Below are 22,175 nucleotides of genomic sequence, written 5' to 3'. Positions count from 1 at the left end.
ATTGTCACTTGAAGATAGTCTCAGGAAAACAAGTAAGTGGTCAAGTGTTCCTGGCCCACTAAGTATGACTGATAATCCTTTAAATCATCACTGAAGCCTTGTTTTCAGACCTTCTCATACTAATTTAGAAACACTCTCCTCCCCAGAAGAAAATAATTCATAACTATGTTATTTCAGTTTATTCCAAGAATGGAAGTAGACAATGTAACTCTTTAATGCCTCAGTGTTGGGCAGCTTCCTTTTCTCTTGCTCCTTTTTTCTACTCCCAGCAGACTACTCTCTCAAGAAATGCTTCGTATCCTCTTTCGAAGCTGCTGCTGTCAGCTCTCCTCTTCTGCCTCAAGTCTACCTTTGTGTGGTTCTGTCCTTCTTCACAGCCTCATTCCTGCTGTTGCAATTACGCTACCTTTCCCTTTTGAAATTGAGTTGGTGTTAACCTAAATTGAAAACAATGGACTATACCACTAAGAACTATTTTGCAACAATATTAAGGCTATGCCAACACGTGTAAAAACAGGAAATAGTTTTCAGTACCACTATAGGTAGTTTTTTTCCAGTAACACATGAATGGAAGGTGCTTCCCTGACTAGTATGCTTTTGGGCTGCTAAATAGCAAGCAGAAGTAGCTGTGAATTCAAATTCAAGTACAAAGTATTAATTATGACTACATCTTCGTCAGAAAAAAAATATAAAGATTTTATTTTATTATTTTTTTTAAAAAGATAGTGGTGGATGTAAAACTGTGATCTGGAATTCTATTTTTGGGGGGTGTAGGGGTAAAGGGTGCTGCTAAACGGAAGGGATGGGATGTGACCCAGGCTTGAAACTGATGTTGAAGGGATGCTGATGCCTCTATGAGGAAAGGAAATGTCTTGAAGGACCTCACAGAAATTGTGAATGATGTTATACCAGAACTTAACAGCACGGTTAGGCTGAAATAGGTCTCTTCCTATAAACTGATAGGCCTTTTTAAAAGTATGTTTGTAAGGGAGTAGAAAGACCTTTGAGATATAAGGATTTTCTTAGTCCCTTCCCCCAAAACTGTTTGAAGTAACAGCATCAGAATTTACAGATTAACAAAGTACATGCTACATGCAACAATATAATTCCTATTATTTGTTCTTAGCTTGTAACCTTTAGAAGAACAAACAGTAACATTTTTGTAAGGTTTGCATAAGACTGTCTTCTTCCAGCATCTACCACACTTAGGATATATACAGTTTTGCAGTAGGTTGTAAAAGGGGATTAAGTTCCTTCTGAATAACTCACCTTATGTGCTTAAACATACAAGGTAAGAGACACTTTGTTTTGCTAGACCATCATCCTGGTTGAACTCCAGAAAAGCTGTCTTTTATTTATATTCATGTTAAGTCATGAGACTTTCACATCCTGTTTACCCCTTACATTTTATAAGCTAGGTAATTTATCTTATCACTGTTCCTTGCCCAGAGAATGCAGTTATGACTAAGTGACATAGCAAACAGTGTTTTAAGTATTTTAATTCTATTTGTACCTAAACGTGGTTTTGCATAATTACACAACTGATGATTTACTGAGCACTCTGCTATATTACGAGTCCCTTTGGGGTTTCCTCTACCACAGACCAGAACACAGGGCATTATTTGGCTGAACTGGAGTGTGATGAAAGCTGTGATTAGAGAACCATAGTTATATACGTGTCTTCCAAATAAACATCTACAGCATGCTTTATTTCTGCATGTAAATAAGTGCTAGGGGTCTAAAGCAATAAAGTAGATATTTCATAACTCTCGTTGCTCAATGGTTTTGAACAATTTTTAATTTATCAAGATGGTGAAATACCATATGCAAGGCCACTGCATGGTTCTGTTATTGTTAAACATATTCTTGAAAAGAGATTTCTGTGTGCTGTGAGATTTGGATTTTCTCTAAGGAATACACTTGAAGAAGAGTAATGCTAACAACAAACATTCAAACATGCAGAAGAATTTCAGAAGTACATAGCTTAAAAAATACTTTAAAAGGTTAATATTTTGGATTATTTAGAAAAGGCAAATAAACCACAATGAATATCAGGAGACTTTTTTTTTTTTTTTTTTTTTTTTTTTGAAAGTTCAATTCACATGACTAACAGCTGGGTCTCTGCAGGGGAAAAACACTTGTATGAGTAAAACTGAAACTTGGTAATACTCATGAATAAAAGCAAGAAGTGGGCAACCTTGAGCTGCTAAGTATTTAAAAACCCCTGTGAAAACTTTTACAAAGCCCAGCAGCCATAAGAGCACACTGTCCCCCTTTCCACCTCTGCAATAAACAACACAGGACCTTTGCTTTTTTGCTTTTACTTGGTGAGAAAAGCAACTGTAATTGATTTTTTTGTTTGTTTGTTTTTGTTTTTCCTTCTTCTTTCCCACATTAGAGTAGTGTTGTTGCTTTTCTTTCATCCTTTCTGGTAATCATTACTATTTGTTTTGTATGCATTTTCTCTTACTGGCAATGCAGAAGAAATCAAACACGTATCTCATTTGTATTCCTATCAAGCTAGCGCACCTGAGATTAGCTTAGCAACTCTGAAACCTAGTTAAACAAAACCAGAAAGACCATCAGAACAGTGTTTAATGGAAAAGCTACAGATTTCACGCAGTAACCTTCCTTCACATGTATTTGAATACCGAGCTGCGAGAGTGTGCTCTCACAGGAGCAGAAGGAACTATGCTGGCAGTACGTGAGGCGCAGGTTCTGCTGTGTTTCAGTTCCACAATTTTTGTCGCTACTTAACGATAACATCGGTAGCAAACATATAGAGGTTTATTTTGTAACATCTAGTGCAGGGAAAGGACATGCAATGCCGCATGCCCTAATGGAGTGCTGTTTGGTCAGAAATGTGAAAAAGCGTTTTAATTGGTGACTGATGCTTGGCACCGAAGAGCTCAGAGGAAAAGTAGAACCGCTTCTCGTCGGGGACGGGGCACAAAAACTGCAAAGCGCTTTTGGAAACAACGCCTCAAGTTCTGCTGCCCTCAACTTCTCCCTTGGGCTGCCGACTACTTGAGGCCGGAGCAGCCGAGGCCGGGCTCCCACCGCCGCGGAGGCGCTGCCCGCCCCGCGCCCTCCCCGGCCCCGCATTCACCGGCTTGCCCCCGTCCCTGGCGGCGGAGCCGGGCTGCCCATGGCCCCCCCGGCCCAGGTAGGGACAGCAGCGGGCCGGGGACGGAGGAGAGGAGGGAAGGGAGGAGGGACCGGGACCGGCCGTGGGCGGCCCCCATGGGCGGGCGGCGGCGGCGCACGGAGCCCTCTCAAGATGGCGGCCGCTCGGGGCCGAGCTACCGGGGCGGCTGCGGGGCTGGGGGCGGCGGGCGGCCGCTGAGGGAGGCGGCCGGGGGCTCGCCTGGCCGCAGGGTGGGGGGAGCTTTCCGCGCGGCCGCCGGCCTTCACCATGCTGCGGGGCTAGAGCCGCGGGGACGCCGCAGCGGGGTAATAATGTTAGCAGAGGTAAGAGCCCTGCCCCGGCCCGCCGGGGCGCGGGGGGGACGGGAGGGCAGGGAGCGGCTCTCCGCGCGGCCGGGCGGGCAGCACCGCGCCGCGGCCCCCGGGGGACGAGGGGCTGCTGTCGGCCGGGGCCTCTGCTGCTCGAACCGGGCAGCGCCGGGCCCCTCTTAACACCCTGCCTCCGCCCCTCTCCTCCGCCTGGAGCCGGCGGGGCCCTCCCGGGCCCCTTCACCCTGCCCGGCGAGAGGCCGCGGGGCGGCGGCTCGGGCAGGGAGAGCCGCACCTGGCCGGGAGGCCTGCCTAGGCCGCGCCGGGGGATGCGCCGCCCGGCCCCCGCCGAAGCCCCTGCGACCCGCCCCGCTGCGGTGGCTTTGCTTAGTCAAGGCTCCGCGTTTTCTTTCCCCTTCCAAAGGCTGAAGCCGAGCAGTGCTGCCCTGGCTGGAGTTCCTGGCTGTAGGCAGTGGGTAGAAGTGAGCCGCCTCTCCCTGCTCGGGGGTCTCAGCCTCAGATCAGACAGACAGATATGAGACAAGTCTGTATCTGAGGGTCTGCGTGGGTCGGGAGGGGCTCCCGTGCCAAAAGGGAGGCTCGCGTTTCATGTCAGTCTCATTATGTGAGACTCACCACTGTACTTGGTTTTCTCTCCAAAGACGGATTGATTTTCTATTTTTAATCAGTCAGCAAGGTGTCTGGCACACAGACGCCTCCCAAACGTGATGACTACGTTACGTGTGTTATGTGTTTTGTAATTGATCGCTTGATCCTGCGGTGAAGGTTATTTGTCCAAAAATAAACTGTCTTAAAACTTAAGCATCTTACAGGATGAAGACTTGCCTTCTGACACCTGGAAAATTTAGCTTTGCTTTCCTCAGCGATAGCTAAGGAAGTACACTGAAGCTTTGAATGTGCATCAGAGTTTCAGGGCATTAGAAATGTGGCTCTGTGGAGTGATGAGCTCTCAAATCTCCCCAGGAGGGTAACATCTGCCAAGTGACTTAAACATGTAAAAATACATGACCTATTTTTGCATGCGGGGTATGTGGTGGGTAGTCAGGGTTAATGGTCTGCATGAAATAGCGCTGGTAGGGATGATGTGTACAAGCATTAATACTTGTAATTTAGATTATTTTAAGGGTGTCATAGAATGTTCTGGGTTGGTGCCTCACACCTGACTTTTTGTTCTGTTTGATGATGGCCTATTTCAGGACACTTTATTGTCTTGGGTTTGAAAAATCTTGTTTAATATCACCCATGCTGCTATACCAGTGCCACTTATTCCATTGGCTTTTGGAGGTAAAACGTGAAGCTTGTGTGTGTTATGACAGATTAGGATACTTAGCCTTGGTATCTGGAGGACTGGGTTCTGTTGTGTTCTACTTCTTGTTCTCATTACAAAATCTTTGTAGACAAGATGTTTTGAAGCATTGCAGGCTTGGTGTCTTCCAAGAAAACAAATTTTTAAAATTTTGGGGGCGTCTAGCAAAGTTGTAGGCAGGCTTTGATTGCTTGCCTGAACAGCAGTCATGGGGAGGAGTTCTTTAAACAACCAGACAGCTCTGGAATGGCAACAGCAGTGTTTGCAATTTAGAAGCAAACAAGAAAACTCTTCTGACATACAAACTGGAAGGAGTCCTTCTCAGTGTGCTTTTTTTGGCTGCTCTGATGGTGACTTGAGTGACTTGGTAACTAAATCACCTTGTGAAAACTGTGTGCACGCCTGCGAGCTGTTTCACACTTGGCAGGAAGATGCAGATTGCCTCAAGCCTACTGATGCATATACAGTTTTCTATAAACACTTAAGTATCCTTTTTTAAAAAAAAAAAAAACAAAAACACTTTATTAGTGAAAAGTTAATTGGAATATATGGTGGACTGGCATTAGAGTAGGACAGTAGGGACAACTGCATGCATCTTTAGGCTGCCTAAATTTATCTTAATATCTGGGTGCAATATTTCCTAAAATACGAAGGCTGTACTAACTAACTTTAGGGAGGGTGAATGCCAGACAGCCAGTAGGTCTTTTTTTCTGTCACAGAGTAACTGTTTATTTAAAAGCATACAGTGAAGCGAGATGAGAAAAAGATTTAAAAAAAAAAAAAAAGCTAATTTGGTGGATTTTTGTGGACGTGGGTAGTTTGCTACTGCCTAAAATGGCCAAGATCACCGTCGATTTTTGGGTCATTAAAAACTTGGAAAAAAATCCTGCTAGAGCTGCTACTTTTATGAATTCAATATAATTAAGCAAAATATTTAAGTTTGCATTTTTAAGTGTGAAGAAGAGGCAAGATCTGGTTCTGCATGTGCTGTTATCGTACGGTTAAAATGTAACTTAGTTTCTCAGAATCAGCTTCCTGCATCCTTTGACTGTATATGCAGACTGCAGCAGATTCAGGCCAGTTCTGATGCGGTTAGAATTAGGGCCTTGTAATCAGTAATTTCAGGGGAAGATTGTGCTTCCTGTCAGGAAAAAAATGCTGGGTAGTTGGTTGGATTTTTTTTCCCTTACTGCAGGTCTTATTTTAGTTGCATCACAGATCATATTGTTGGGTGCCAGACACATGCTTATTTACCTACCTAGCAAAGGCTGTTCCCCAACTTTTTGTCGTCTTTTTGGGCATTGGAACTCACTTCTGCGGTCGTGTCAATGCGTTCTGTCTGTAGGTGTTCAGAGTGCTGCTGCAACAGCTGTTTCTCTGGTTGACCTTTCTGCGTCTTTTCACTTGTTCCCTTTTTCTTGCTCATCAGATGTCTCCTTTGCCATTCAAGACTCAGTGTGGCCTGTTCCCACGCGACTTACTGCTTCAGCACTCAGCACTGGTTTTCTCCTCTGATGAAGCCGTGATGGACATGAGTTGCCCTTGTCCATCCCTGTGTTTTCAGGTGGCTGCCTTCACCGTTCTTGACTTCTGTGCAGTGGCAACTGTACAGCCCTTGGCACAGCAAGGCAGCAGGTGTTTAACAACTGTGGCTTATGCTGCTTAATTTTATCTTAAATTCAAATGGGGGCAAAATAGGATTTCAGTGAGACTTCATTTATGAGCAGTTTCAGAGCTTATTTAAAACTGACAACCTGCAACTGAGTTTGCAGTCAGTATTGCCTCCCTGGAAGCATAAGCATGCTCCTCAGTTTTTCTACAGCTTCTTCTCCAATGTTTTTCTTATTAAACTGGTTTGAGATTCTTAGTGATGGCATCCTTCTGAATTTATCAGCAGCTAAATTTTCAACAGTTTAGTTCTCATTTTAGCAGAGAGACTTTGCAGTCACTAGCTAGTGACAGTTGAGAAGCTTTCTGAAATTTGACAAAGTAGGAAAAGTTACTTTTTCTTGTCTGCAACTGAAAATAACCAATGTAAAATGAGCTCTGATTTGTTAGTATTTATTGCAACCAGACAAGATAATTCATTAACTACAGGTAAACGATAACGATAGTTAAACTACTTTATAAATAAAAAGTATGTATAACAAACTTTTATTGTTGTTGGATTTTGATGGGTACTAACCACTGAGAGCTGTTTTTGGGGAAAACCAAGGAAATTAGCCTGACTTTAAGAATAAAGATTGACTTAGCAGCTTGTTTTAACTTGCTTTAGAATAATAATGAATTAGCCTTACTGAAACAGTAGCACATTGTAATGTATATGTTCCTCCAGCCCTGAAAGATGCAGGACACAGTTAACTGCTAAACAGCTAAAGGCTGTTAACATCTAAACCCTTTGGACTTCATAGCGGCCTTCTGGTACCTAAAGGGGGCCTACAGGAAAGCTGGGGAGGGACTCTTTGTCAGGGAGTGTAAGAATAGGACAAGGCTAATGGCTTTAAACTGAAAGAGGGTAGATGTAGATCGTATATAAGGAGGAAATTCTTCAATGAGTGGTGAGGCACTGGAACAGGCTGCCCAGAGAAGCTGTGGATGCCCCATCCCTGGAGGTGTTCAAGGCCAGGCTGGATGGGGCCTTGGGCAACCGGGTCTGCGAGGTGTCCCTGCCCATGGTAGGGGGTTGGAATTAGGTGGTCTTTAAGGCCCCTTCCAACCCAAACCATTCTGTGATTCTATGGTTATTCTTACATAGGTGGTCATAAAGTGATTAGGTTTAATGGAGTTTTGCATCAGTTCTAAAATGTCATTCTGTGCAATTCCCCAAAACAGTGTGGAAGAGGAAAAGTGTGAAGCTCCTTAATTCAGTAAAAATTGTAATGGTTTGCCTGGTTAGATAGCTTAAGGAGCTTAAAAGTTGATTTCCTCTGTTTGGTAGTGCTCTAGGGAATTATCTCTGGTTTAAATATGTTTGTCCCTTTATCCCCACCCTTACGGAGATGACAAAGCAGGTTTTCATCTGAACTAACATGAGGAGCATTGCTATTATTAGAAATGAGAAACCATTGGAGTTGTGTGCAGGCTATTGGCACCACTTTTAAGAACTAATATTTTCAAGTCCCATTAACACCTTTCACTGTCACTTGGCTGAAAGCACTAAGGCTGGAATAATAGAAAAATCAATTGTAATTGGCACTTTCAGTTACATGAGGGAGAAACTTCAAGAAGTGCAGGACATCATGATCTTGGGATTAATTGCTTGTTCTCTTTTTTTAATTATTATTCCATAAGTAATCAGTAATCTTTCATTTCTGAACTGAAAAAATGGGGCGCTATTTCATGATGTAACCATATTGGAATATTTTGGCAAGATCACTAACCTTGTTTACATGATTTCTATTGTATTATACTTTAACTGTGTAATTTTGATTATGGGTATGAGATGAAGTAGACATTGGCTTATAACGTGAGTAAGCATGGTTGGTGGGTATGTTCAGCTAGGTGACTTCTTTTATAACTGTTATTTATTTTGGAAATAAAGCAATTTCTATCCTGCTAGAGTTCAGTAGTATCTGTCAAGCATTTTACTCTTGCTCAGAAGCAGAAATAGCTCTGAAATCTTTAGAGAAGAGAAGTAGATTTCTGAAGGACTTAGTGTTGCTTGGTGTTTTAGATATTGCAGGGAATGTGATCTCAGTGAAAGCTCTATAAGACAACTTTACTTGTGAATTGAATCAATTGGCATTTTAAAAGCTCCACAAATTTTCAACGGGGTTTGTTCAAGGAGGATTTTCTAAAAGTGCTTCATAAAACAGAATACGAGTTTGACTGCAGTGGTTACTTCAGTAGTATTTTAGTCTGAGGTCATTTCATCAGTGGCCCTGAAACTTCTAGACTCTTGCAGGTTTGCATAGTTTCTCAGACAGTGAGCATGAGATTTAAGACCCGTTTGAACCTCAGTAGGAGTCAGTCTGCCTTGCTCAAGTCGGTTCTGCTTGCTCACTTTCCACTGAAGGCCCTTCTTGCATCAGATGGCAAAAGTGATGCACATACTGCAGCTTGGCTTGGCTAGAAGAACTCTTGGTATTTCGAACTATTATCTATCAAGAACTGATCTTTGTTTCATGGGTGGGAGTAGTGCTATGATTTTTTTTTTTTTTTTTTCAAGAGAAGGGTGATATGGCCTAGCTAAAGGTTCACCGGTACCTGTTGATAACACTGGTGTCTAGAGCATTCAGTTAAGTATTTCAATCTAAGTTTTGGGTCAGAAGATGAGCTACAAATGTTTTCTTTCCAAGAATATTCATGAATTTGGGGTCTGGATTTGTACAGAATTAGCTGCTTTTATTACCATGTGATTCGTATTTATCGCAGCTCTTCCTCAGCCTTTCTTGCCTCAGTTCTGTGTTTCTGAGAGGAATGGTATGGTCTGAGTTCCATTTTATCCAAATCTGTTGGTGTCAAAAAGTTATTATTTCATTAATATTGCTATTTTAGGATCATGTATTTCTGTCCATCCATATATGTTTGCAACCCTGAGAGCTAGCTTTGCTCTGCACTTCTGCTGGTGCCATATAAGGCACTCTAGGTTAGGCTCGAGCAGGAAGTTTGCATTGCTACACATCCTGTGGGATGCTCCGCGCTTCCACTCTTCCTGCTGATGCTGTCAGGCAAGGGCCAAGCCGAAAATACTCTTGAAGTTCATCGTGAAATTCTTGTTACAGCTAACCAACTGGTTATGAAACAGTGCCTCAGACTTGGCATAGCTTCTGTCATAGCTCTTAATCAGCACTGAAGGCATGGGAGGAACATGCCTGATGTTCCTGGTCATCCTATGGTCAGAATCTGACACCCCAGACCACAGGGATGAGCTGAAAATCTGGTGCTTGAGGAAAGAAGTATCCAGCCTGTGTAACTGTAGAAAGAATGTTTGTTTTAAAGTATTGCTGATCATAAAAATGATCTTGGGACTGTTTGACTTAAGGGCACAGTGAAACCTTGCTCATTGCTGTTCAAGGAACAGCTGCTTCAGGCTGACCAGAGATATCTGAGTCGCCTTGGGTCCTTTCTTCTTTGTGAGGCTGACACCTCTTCACTTACACCTCTGTATTTCATTATAACAAGTCCAGACTTTGTTTATTTTCAGAGTTTTCCTGAGTGTTGTATTATGGCATCATATAGCATCTTTTCTGAAGCATATCTAATGATTTTTGTGATGTCTTGAAAATAATATGATTGGTAATACTGCTAGTTCGTTTGGTAGATGAGGAAAGTGGATGTGCTTGAAATTGCACATGTATTTTTGTGTGCATTTTTTTCCTCAAATGCTATGCTGAGCATTTTTTCTAGCATATGTTGGCATATTTGTTAAAAATTTGTACTTTATTTTTTAATATCCCTACCTGTTTGAGGTAGCTAACTTCTTTTAATGTAATTTGAAGAAATATGCTCTTTATAGTATTTAGTGTATTCAAACAAGCATTTCTGATCACAGTGCTAACAAATTGGAATTTTATTCACTTATGTAAAGAAAAATCTTTTAATATGGTGATCTTAAAGCTTGGGATTTAACATCTCATTTACAGATTACATCTTAGGGTACATTGCAGAACAACTAAAAGGGGGCTTACTTACCTATTATGGTTCATCTGTTGCTTATATATAATTTTAAGATTATTGGGGAGAGATTGTTTTGTGTGAATGTAACTGTCGTTTTGATACAAAGATGTGTCTTTATAATGGTAGGCTGCGGGGAGAGTAAGTCTTTATTTTAAATTTTCATTCTTTTTTTTCTAAATTGAGTACTCAGTAGTTGTGCTAGACATAATTTACTTGCATTCTTTGTGTACTAGCACTGAGTGCTTGTATAACTAGTGCCTTGTTTATGGCATGACGTTATCTCTTTTTACCTCATGCTTGTGTTAATTTGACTTTCTTGTGTTAATGATGAAATAAGTTTTATGTATTTACACTATCTGGACTTTGGATAGTATTGGTCTTGTCTTTCAGTTGGCAATTGCCTTACTACATCTTTTTAAAGAGTTCTTGAGAAGATGATGAGTTAGAAATAGAGACCAAAGGCAAACTTTGTTTATATAAATGCTCCAAAGCTCTTCCCTACTTTATTTGAGAATATAGTAAAGGAAAAAAAATACGCAATTATTGATGGTCTTCTCTTGCCTATCACTTTCTTTTATTTTTGCTTTAGTTTACTGATACCTTCTTTTCTCTTGTTTTCTATTTGAAATTGTTTTCCTGTAATAATCTCAATATGTTGATATTTTGCTTGTGCTCTTCTTAATTTCTCTCTTGATTTCTAGAGATTCAGCCGTAACTGTGTTTTTTCTTGTTCTCCATTTTTTGATGCATTATGCAAGGTATTTTTCTGATTTCCAAGGATCAAAGTAACCATGCTGCTGTTGTGTGGAGTAGTATGAGCTGGTCTCTTAGTGCTGCCACTTTGCTATCTGTGTGGCTCTTCATTTATTTATTACTTATCACTCTCATGTGTTTCCTTCCTCTTTATTTTTCTTCCTTAAATGTTTATCTGTTTTCCTGCTGATGTCATGGGACAGGGCATACATTTTTCTCTAAATGTATTGCATGCATAAAGGAATTTAAGGTACTGAGTGCCGTTTCATGTTAGAGTTGAGTGGATCTAGTCTGGGCTGCTGCTAAAGGGGGTTTTCCCAGTCCCACCTGGTCCAGCTGGTGTGATGCTGCTTCTCGTGTCAGGTCTAGCAGCTGTGCAGGAACCACATGAGGAATTTTTCATCAGCCAAATGAGGAGTCAATGGGAACACAGAAATTGACTCCCCAGTCAACAACTGTGTGATCCAGTGCAAGTGAAGTGCATTGTGTGCACACAGTGCCTTCCTGCATTTACTTCTATTTAGATCTAAAATACAACTAATACCCAAAATAATTCCCGTCTTTTTGAAAATGGGGATCATCCTTGTTCCTACTGTGACTGCTGAAAACATCTGTGCCTCTAACATAATTATGAGTGAGGTGAGCTACATCCACTTTAGCAAGAATTTTTATTATTATTTTTTTTTAGTGTTCTTGATGTTGATAATGGCTGAGGTTTTTAGATCTCTTCTGTAAGCTTGCACCAAGAGCTGGATACTCAAATTACTCGATTTCATCTGTTGGAAATATTCCATGCTCAGGTACTGGAAATGCTTGTTTGAGAATGAAGTGTTCCAGGGAGTTCATAAAACTATCCATCTGTAAATTTTATTTACAGATATTCGTGCTTGCTGTCCCCTTCAGTGCCACAGTGGGCAGTGTGTGCACCATGGAGCTGTCCAGGATGTAGCTGGCACAGTAACTCTGGGCCCAGATTGTGCCTGAGAAAGGAGAGGAGGCTGCTGAGGCTGAAATATTTATCAGGATACTCAGACTCTGAGCGTACATAGAGGCCAAGTGGACAGAGGCAGAGACTCAGAAGAAATTATAGGAGGTTTCTGTCTGCTTACACGTACCTTGGTTTCTGAGCTACGCACCGCAGCCCACCAGCAGTGTTAAGTAGCAAATCAGTAAGCTGAACCCTGCGAAGTTTAAGCACTTCAGATGCGGTGGGCAAAATGGGTCTGTTGATAACAGTTAGCACGCAGGAAAAAGTGAAAAGTGCACAGAAGACCAGGGAAGAAATGCTGAAAGTAACCACATTTACCAAAAGGAATGGTGAATCGAGTGGGACTTAGAAGTCAGTGGGTAAAGCAGGCAAGCCATAAGGATTGAAGGAGGGATTGGGAAAGGGGATTTTAAACACAGGAGGAGGAAAGATTAGGAATATTTGTAATCGATATTCCCCTTACATTTATCCCACTGATAAAGGCCATAGGATTCAACAATTCTTTTCCCACTGTTAAATAGGGACTTTTTTTTTTTTTTTTTTTGGTCAGGCACTGTCCATTCTGCAAAGAATTAGACATCAGCTGCTGCTTAAAGAAATTGGAATCTTTTGATGTTGGACTACTGGATAATTTGGACATGCTGATCTCATTTTTTATTTTACTTTTTTTAATGCAGCTGGATGGTATTCTGTCCAGAAAAATAGTTGCAATGAACTGGAAGTTTAGAGGATTGCTGTAGCTTTGTAAAGGTTTTTGTCATTTTGTATAACATCATTTTTCATGTTTGTCTTCATCTAGAAGCATCCTTTGTATAAAATTTGGCTTTATGAGAGCTCAGATGTAATGGCTAGTGAGAACTTGTAGTGAAAGTGTTTGTATCAGTTTATTTTTGGTATCTTGGCAAGAAAACAGTGCATTTAAAGAACTAAAGTAAGTTTAAACATAAGAAGGGAATAGTGGAGTAGCAGCATAATAGTCAGAGAAAGGTTCTAGTATTCCTTTAGTGGATTTGAGCTGCTGCTTACGATGCACTGCATTTGCAGCCTGGATCTGTTAATTGGCTACCGGAAACTGCTTCTTTGAGGTTCGTCTTTTCACATCCATTTAGTTTTGTAGTTGAAGCTAATTATCATCGTGTTTAAAAAGTACTACATATTAAAAAAGAAAAAATTGTTTAGCTTGGAAAAGACCTCTAAGATCATCAAGTCCAACCGTTAACCTAGCAATGCCAAGTCTACCACCAAACCATGTCCCTAAGCACCACATGTACATGTCTTTTGAATACCTCCAGGGATGGTGACTCAACTACTTCCCTGGGCAGCCTTTTCCCATGGCTCACAACCCTTTCAGTGAAGAAAATTTTCCTAATATCCAACCTAAACCTCCCCTGGCGCAACTTGAGGCCTCTTGTCCTATCACTTGAGAACTTCTTGTCCTATTACTTCTTGCTTGGGAAAAGAGAGTGACCCCCATCCCCACTATAAACCTCCTTTGGGATAGTTGTAGAGAGCAATAAGGTCTCCCCTGAGCCGCCTTTTCTCTAGGCTAAACAACTCCAGTTCCCTCAGCTGCTTCTCATAAGAGTTGTTTTCTAGATCCTTCACAAACTTCATTGCCTTTCCTTGGGCACATCCCAGCACCTCAATGTCCTTCTTGTAGTGTGGGGTCCAAAGCTGAACACAATATTTGAGGTTTGGCCTCACTGAAGCCGACTACAGAAGGACAATTGCGTCCCTGGTCCTGCTGGCTACACTATTTCTGATACAAGTCAGGACACTGTTGGCCTTCTTGGCCACCTGAGCACACTGCTGGCTCATATTCAGCCAGCTATGGACCAATACGCCCAGGTTCCTTTGTGCCAGACAGCTTTCCAGCCACTCTTCCCCCAGCCTGTAGCATTGCATTGTGTTGTTGTGCCCCAGGTGCAGGACCCGACACTCAGCCTTGTTGAGCGTCATACAGTTGGCCTCAGCCCATCGGTCCAGCCTATCCAGATCCCTCTGCAAAGCCCTTCTACACTTGACCAGGTCAATACTTGTGCTCAACTTTGTGTTGTCTGCAAACTTACTGAGGGTGCACTTGATCCCTTTGTCTAGATCACTGTTTGAAGAGAACTGGCCCCAATACTGAGCCCTGGGGGATACCACTACTGGCCGGCCTCCGTCTGGGTTTAACTCCAGTCACCACAACTCTTTGGCCCAGACCACGCAGACAGATTTTTACCAGCGAAACGTACCCCTGTACACGCCTTGAGCAGCCAGCTTCTTCAGGAGAATGCTGTGGGAAGCCTTACTAGGTCAAAAGCCCTATTGAAATCTAGGGAGACCACATCCACAGCCCTTCCCTTGTCCACTGAGTGCGTCACCTTGTCGTAGAAGGAGATCAGGTTCATCAAGCAGGACCTGCCTTTGATAAACCCTTGCTGACTGGGCCTGATCACCTGGTTGCCCTGTAGGTGCCATGTGATGGCACTCAAATATTGGGGGACTGTTAGTAATTTTTGGGGAACAGCAATTAGACATAGTGAAGGGGAGATCATCGCAAGCAGAAGTCCAAACTGAAACTAGATTCGGTACTTTCAAAGGTTGTATTACTTCCCAGTCATACAAATAGGGGTCAGAATATTAATTAGGATCACCAATAAACTTTTAAATCTACCAATCCCATGATGGTAGAGCGAGTATATGGCTTCAGTACATGGATGTACTTTATTTTGGCAGAAAATCCCTTATGGTTGAATTAAATATTGTGTGTTGGTTTCCAGGTTAATTTGTATTGTAATGGAGAGGCCAAAATAGTACAGAGTACTCCAGATGTGATCTCATGTCCAGATAGAGGATCTTTTCCCTGGACCTGCTGGCAGCACTTCTGCTGATAAAGGGCAGGATTCTGTTGGCTGTTTTTTTTTTTCCATAAGGGCTGTCTGCCAACTTGCGTTATTGTCCGCAAGGACCCCTGGATCCCATTCTGCAGAGCTGCTTCCCAGAGTGCTGGCCCGAGGCCTGTATTATGGCATGGGGTTATTTCATCCCAGCAAGCCTACAGTTGTTTTTGTTGAATGTTATCAGGCTTTGTCAACCCATTTCTCTAGCCTGTCAACATCTCTCTGAATGGCAGCTGTGCTCTCGTCTGGTGTTGTATGCAGACTTACCGAGAGAGTACCCTGTCCCATCATCCAGGTAGTTAATGAGGATATCAAACAGTGGTGGTTCCTGTATTGGTCCCTGAAGGTCCCTGCATAGTTACTGGCTGCCCACTGAACTTGGCACCACTGATGAAGTTTTTGCATCCCATCATCCAGTCTTTTTTTTTTTTTTTTCCTTTGCTTATCATCCACTTATCAACCCATAGCTCACCAGTTAGGTGATAAGGAGACTGAGGTATTATGCCTTGCTAAAGGGAAGATGCACAACATTTGAGGCCCTTTCCTTGTTCCCTGCGTCATAAAAAGGAATGGAGTTGTCAGGCATGATCTGCCCTTGCTAAATCCATGTTGGTTGCTTGCAGCCTTCCCGGGGACCGTGATGAGGATGATGGACCTATATCTTCTCTCTTGGCCTGGACGGACCTTCCTGAAGATGCCCTTTTGCTGCCAATATAATTTGAGAGAGTGTCTGTGTTGGCCTTCAGCTGAGCTCTGACTTTCCTGATCCAGTACTGCCTGTAGTTAAGGTGCAGTTTGACATCACAGCTCAGAAACTCAAAGGTTTCTTTTCTGAGCCCTACATTATTGTTTATAGTTTTCTTCCTTTTTAATAAAGGAAAAATGACTTTTTTTGTAATGGTGGTGGAGTGTCTTTTAACCACAAAATAAGTCCACAAAGATGTGACGTGAATGGCAATAGTTAGAGATGACAGACTTGACCACTAGGGACAATGTGGAAATTAATATTTGGTCTCATTGAGGTGTCTATTTCAAGAGGAACCCTTCTGGCAATTATGGTAGCTAATGTGAATTAGCTTTTTTTTTGCTTATATTCCTTCACATCTATAGCCTGACCCACTAAGGCAATTAGAGTATCTTATTATATTTAGCCCAGTCTCAGGTAAAACACTGTGAAGTTACACTGCTAATTTAATATTTTAAAGTAACTTTTTATCTAGAGAAGGAGTGTTGATTATTTGGGAACCATTAGATTGTGTTATGTAACTTTAAAGTTAAGAAAAAACACAACTGGACGGTGAAATACTACAGTGCATCCAGAGCAGCTTCATCTTACAGTAAGAGTTGTAAATGAGTTTAGTTCAGGGGACTCTTGACAATTGTGCTGCAAGTATCAAATAACATTTAATATATTACCAGCAGGTTAAAGAAACAAACAAAAAACTTGGGTGACTAATTTTATAGTCAGAGTCCTAATAACTAAACCATTCTGGATTGTGTGTGTGTGTATACAAATATATGTGTATATATATGTTATATATACAATTTATTGGTTAAAATCATACATATCTACAGATAGGTCATTAAAACATGGTTTATTAGTGATCTACTTGTTGTATGGGGTTTGCTTGAGAATAATTATATTGCTTAAAGATGCTTCTGCAAAATTGAAGGTATTGTCCATGCTGTGTTTCACACTTGATGTTTTTAGGACATTTTTCAGGAGTTATTTAGGAATGAGCAAAACAGAAAAAGCACAGTTGGTGCTGTGGTGTATAGTTCTAAAAAGTTCATCATTTTATGGAATTGAGCTTATTTTATCCTTCTGTGTTGTTGACAAATTCTGCATTTGTGGTGAAAAAAAACACTTTCACTTTGTTTCGCTTCCTGTTTTTATGGGCTATTGTTTATAAAGTTTTTGAGGTTTCCTGAAGTATCAATTGCATATAAACTTTTTGAAGCCAATTTTGTCTAAGATTATGCAAAATATTTTCATGTAAGCACTGTTGTGAAACCGTGATAATTCTAGGGAAGAAATACTGGATTTATTTTAAGAAAAATAATTAGTGTTCATTAGATCTCTTATAATCAGTTTCTTTCCACTTTCTTCTCCATTTCTAAAGATCTCAGACAAGAATGGCCTTTGAACATAAAGCCACATCCTGTGTCATTTTTGTATTTAAAAAATTATTAAATGTTACTTGATAAGAGATTCCAGTTCTCCCTCTTTTTCTTCTCCAGAGTTTTGCACTAGCAAGACCTGAAATAGATGTAATCTGTTTATCCAGAGGCTGAACGTAAAACAGTGTAGATTATCTCACTGGTTTGAATTCAAGCTTGCGTTAGAGGGATTACTTTGTTCTCATGTTGGATCACCTAAGGTGATCGTGTCAAGCAATAAGCCTGGTCCTGTTTGTCTGGTCCTGTTGGATCCTTCCTGTCTGTTTTCCTTCTGGCCAAACTAAGCTAGATATAAGTCAGTAAGGATCACTTTTTGGAAATCAAACTAAAAATGACTTCGTGTATGTCGTTTCTTCTTAGATTTAAGAAACTGTCTGAAAGTGGGCTTGCATCTCCTATTTCTCATCATTATCCAAGATGCTGAATTGCGTCTTCTAAACCTGTTATTCCGTGTCCTTTTGGATTAGAATGTGGTTTAGAATTAGGTTTTTACTGCAAGCCTGTGATCAGAAAGTGTGTGTCTGTGTGTGTGAAGGTGGCCTCTTGGTTTTCCTAGTTACATGATAAATATTCTACTTTCAAAATTGGATTGTGTGAAACAAGGCTTTCTGTCCTTTGTAGTTATTTCTGCTTAGATAAAGTAGCTGTTAGCCCAGAGAATAAATGTTAGAGAAATGAAGGTTGGTTCAATTAAAATAATTAAAAAAATCCACTTCCTAATTTCATGTTGTCATCAGAAATGCTGGTAGAGCAGGTGTTGGAAAACAAACAAACAAAAAAACAATAAAGCCCCTTGACTCATTAATCCAGGCTGTTTCACTTTGATTTTTCACTTTAAAATGAAGTTTTGGGATAAATATTTATTCCTTCTGGTAGAAGCAGTGTTAATCAGAAGACTGTTCTTTTTCTTCATCGTCTTACACGCGCAAATTTAATCAAAACATACAACATTATTTTGCTATTTTAACCAGTAATATTCAACAAGAAGCCAGTTTTTATTTTATTTTATTATTTTTTTCTGATAAAAATGAATCGCAATAACATACATGATAGCTTTTAAACTTTTTATTACACACTGTGTTTCTGTTGTATAGTTGTGTACTTCAAGGTGATGTTAACATATATTTTCATTTAAAGGTTTGCACTTTTGAAAATGAATGTCACAAATCACGGAATGAGCGCAGTGATTGTGGTTTTAGGATGCAGCAGAAGTTATTACCTGTCCTGGAGTGCTTTGCTAGACCAACTGGTGTAGCTGGGGGGACAGGTAGGGGAACACGATCCCCAAAGCTTTCCTGGCTGAGGCAGTGTGAGAAGCAGCAGGAAAATTTGAGCTAAACAGAGCTAGGCGTGGCTGCTCTTGGATTAATCCAACTGTTAACCAATTAAACCATTTGACATAAAAAGCATGCCGTAAGCAGAACAGGATGAGCTGAGGTGGAGCAGGGACAGATGGACTCCTGCTTAGTACAGAAGAAGGGAGTTTCCAGCCTGCGTAACCAGGAGGGATCAGCAAGAGTACTGCACTTCCCCAGAAGATATTTTTATGGGCCTAATTTTCCAAAACTTAACATTGTGTGATGTTCTTTATTTAAAAGATGATTTGTTTATATTTACATCCTCTAATATTTTAGGCTTACTTGGGGGAGGGAGAGGAAAAAAATAAACCTGAATCAACAAAAGGAGAACAGAGTATATGAAAATCCTTCCCTTTAAAATTTTCCCAAGAGTTTTCTTCTGAGTACTGCAGCAGTAAAGTGTTGTATAGATTTCACTGTAATTTTTATGTAGTCTGAGAAAGCCTTTTGGCTTAAGGCAGGAAAGGGCAAAGGGATGACACAGAAGAGGTTAAAAGAAGAGACCTTTAGTGATGTTAGGAAATAGGGATATGCAGACCTCTTTTCAAAACCCCACTTGACGTGTCTTTCACTTTGATTGCTGTAGATTTGGCATGTATTAGGAATGTAACTACAAAGTTATTAATGGTTTATTTTGCACTTGTTAAATGTTTCTCCTGGTAGTATAACATAACAATTTCACTGCAGATGAAATTGGTACTCCAGTTGGTACTGCTTTCCAATTCTACTTGTCATGCTTGTGAAGACACAGTAATTTGAATCCTAAAATAATGTTTTTAATCACTTGACAAAAATGACACTTGCCTTAATTATAGAAAGGTTTATACATGAACACATTCCATTTACACTTAAAATGGAAGTTGAGTGAAAACGCAGATGTGGAGAATTAACAGAAAATTAAACTTGACATCTACTGTATATGCAGTCTTTGACATTTTTTTAATGTGAGCCCACAGGTGGCGTTGAATACATTTGGCAAATCATCATATTGGAAAAGTACTAAAATAGCAAAGACTAGTTTGCTTATCTAGCTAGGTACTTGTCACCTACTGCCATTTAAAAAACACTAATCGGATATACACAGATATAATCAGATATACACAGTAAAAGAATTGCAAGGAAGTGTTTTTGTTTTTAAATGACCATGTTCTTTCAAAGGTCAGACTATTCTGTTGCAAGCCTTCAATTTGAAAGCACTCACAGGGGCAATCAGCAGTGGTACAGGCCTTTTGGATGCTACAGCTGTGCCGTATGAGTAGTCTTCTGCCAAAGCTGTAGATGGACAAGTAGGTGTTTCCCAAGCCCAGCCTTTCCAGCCATTTTGTCTGTCTGTTCTGAAAGACACAAAAGTGTCTGCTGCTTGGTGGCAAAGGGGAAGGCGAGAAGAAAGGAGCATCTGTCCACTGGACATCTGGAGCTGTTTTTGCATGAAAGAAGAAGCACTTAGGTATCTGTCAGTTGCAGTTGCAGACAAAAATTGACGGCACCAGTTTAAATGCAAAATGAGCACAGCTGTACTTTCCTCAGCAAATATTCAGTGAAAGCTGTATCAGGGCTGAGGGTTTTGCTTAAAGGTGGGTTAGAAGCAAAGCTCTGAAAGCTTGTCTACTGGACTAAATGAACAAGAAACCCACTGAAGCTACTTTAAAGTATAGTTTTTAAAAAAAAAAAAAAAAAAAGCATAGTAGTTACGTATGCTGTTGTAGTAACTCATTGCTGTTGTGGCTGGTACATTCAAACCTTGCCATGCTCCTGCTTGACTCACTTGCAAAATAATCTAGCTAATTCGTAAGTAGTGGACTATCACGTGCATAACTACTTGCATACTAAATTACAGTGGGATATTTCTTCTCTTAAACTTTTTTTAAGACTGTCTGTCTAGTCTATAAACTGTACATAATTTCTAGGCCGTGAATCTTATGGATATAGACAAAGTCCTGCATGGATGGTGACATAGTCAGTCTGGGCTCAGTTGTATCAGCTGTAGGTGTGCAACAGGAGCCTGTTACAACAATACAAAATAACAAAATGCTGCGTTAATTTGAAAGCAGAAGCCAAACAGGAAAAGCAGAGGTATATAAGAAAGCAAGTTTAAGTACTTGTTTTAGTAGGTATCTGTATTTTTTTTTTTTTTTTTGGGGGGGGGGGTACATTGAGTGGGGAAAAATGAACAAAGCTTAGTCCAAAAAAAGCCATGTGTCATTGATAGTGTTGTCATCTGCATTGCCTGAATCAAGGTTGTGAATATTCACCTGACTTGTAACTAACGAGGCTTTCTGGTGCACAGTTTTTGACTTGCAGACAGCCCTTTACTGCATTTGATGTTTATTTTGCTGAAGCAATTCCAGTCCATGGAAGAAGACGACTGTATCTTCTGTGGTGCTGCATTAGCTCCTCATGGGTATGACCTTACAAATACGCTGCAGAACTCTTTCTTTGTAAGAGTTAAGACACGCAAGAGAGGGAGCTGCGATGGTGGGGTGAACATATGGCATCTTGTAGGGATGGTAAACCAGTGCATGTCCAGCTGATGAGGTGGAAGCATTGTTCATCTGGAACAAAGAGTCTTTGTCTACGTGTGCCTGTGCGCTCACACAGTGTGCACACGTACGTGCATCCCACAGGATTAAGGCCAATACTATCTCTTCAGCCCTAGGCAGTTGACCAGAGTTGCTTGAAATGCAGTAGCTGAAACTTTGACAGTTTGGTTTGGAAGGGTGTGCTCCCAGCAGGGGACACTTCTGCTTCTTTTAAGGGGTTTTGGGGAGCTGCTACTTAAATGCCAGTGTTATGGCATCTTCATGAGATTGGTGTACTCTTTCTGTTGAGAGTGACAAATACCTTACAGCTAGCTTCAGTAGGACTAGACAAAGCTTCATTCAATTTGTTATTTTTTTATATATATATATATATATATTTTTTTTTTATAAATACAGCTTATTTGGAAAGAAGTTCTACGTATGGGGGTATGACTTTTTATTTTTTTAATACCCCAGCTAGTTTCACCTTACTTTCTACTAAGGTAGTACCAGCTGCATAGTCATATTTGAGTAATATTAGGACTTTCTTTGCTTTTCATAGTTGCTTCTGATGTGGTAAAGGAAATTTAGATTTCAATTTTCTTTGGGAGTCATGCTGCTAATGGCCCTTTAAGAAGTGTGAGGTTACAGGAACCTTTGTTTGCAGTCAGCCTGAATGGAACCTTTCTCATCGCTGCATCCTTTTGTGGATTTCTGAGAGAGACATTCAAGACTATACACCACGTGTCTAAAGTATATAAGAATTGGGCCAGTATCTGTTGTACTTACTGCAGTGTACTGAGTTGTACAAGTTTTAAGAAATCCTATTAAAATACCAAATGAGATTTGAATCTCTGTAGCCATATGCTAAATTGCAAAGCTAGGGTGTAGGACAAAAGGTCACTGTTCTATCTATTAGAGTTAGAGAACTTTCTTTGTTAATTATGCATTCATCCAGCCCTGAATATGCACCCTGCTATCTAGTTTAATTAAGTTTTGTTAAGTCATTTAGAGTGCTTATCCCATATTTGGTACTTCAACTTTTTTGAATAATGCCATTAAGCATACTGATATTATGATATAAAAAAA

General features: G+C 40.7%; 1 protein-coding gene across 1 annotated transcript in view; it reads left to right on the top strand.

Annotated features, from left to right (window-relative positions):
* Nucleotides 1–3,362: 3,362 nt before the first annotated feature.
* SNX13 (sorting nexin 13) overlaps nt 3,363–22,175 on the top strand; it is a 66,986-nt gene continuing 48,173 nt past the window's right edge. Inside the window, 1 exon segment of the mRNA XM_032181055.1 lies at nt 3,363–3,471. Within this exon segment, the coding sequence (XP_032036946.1) occupies nt 3,460–3,471 (12 nt within the window). The 5' untranslated portion in view covers nt 3,363–3,459.

This window comes from Aythya fuligula, chromosome 2 (genome assembly GCF_009819795.1).
Source record: "Aythya fuligula isolate bAytFul2 chromosome 2, bAytFul2.pri, whole genome shotgun sequence".
Lineage (NCBI taxonomy): Eukaryota > Metazoa > Chordata > Aves > Anseriformes > Anatidae > Aythya > Aythya fuligula.
Note: the sequence above shows the minus strand (reverse complement) of the source record. Positions and strands in the feature narration are given on the sequence as shown.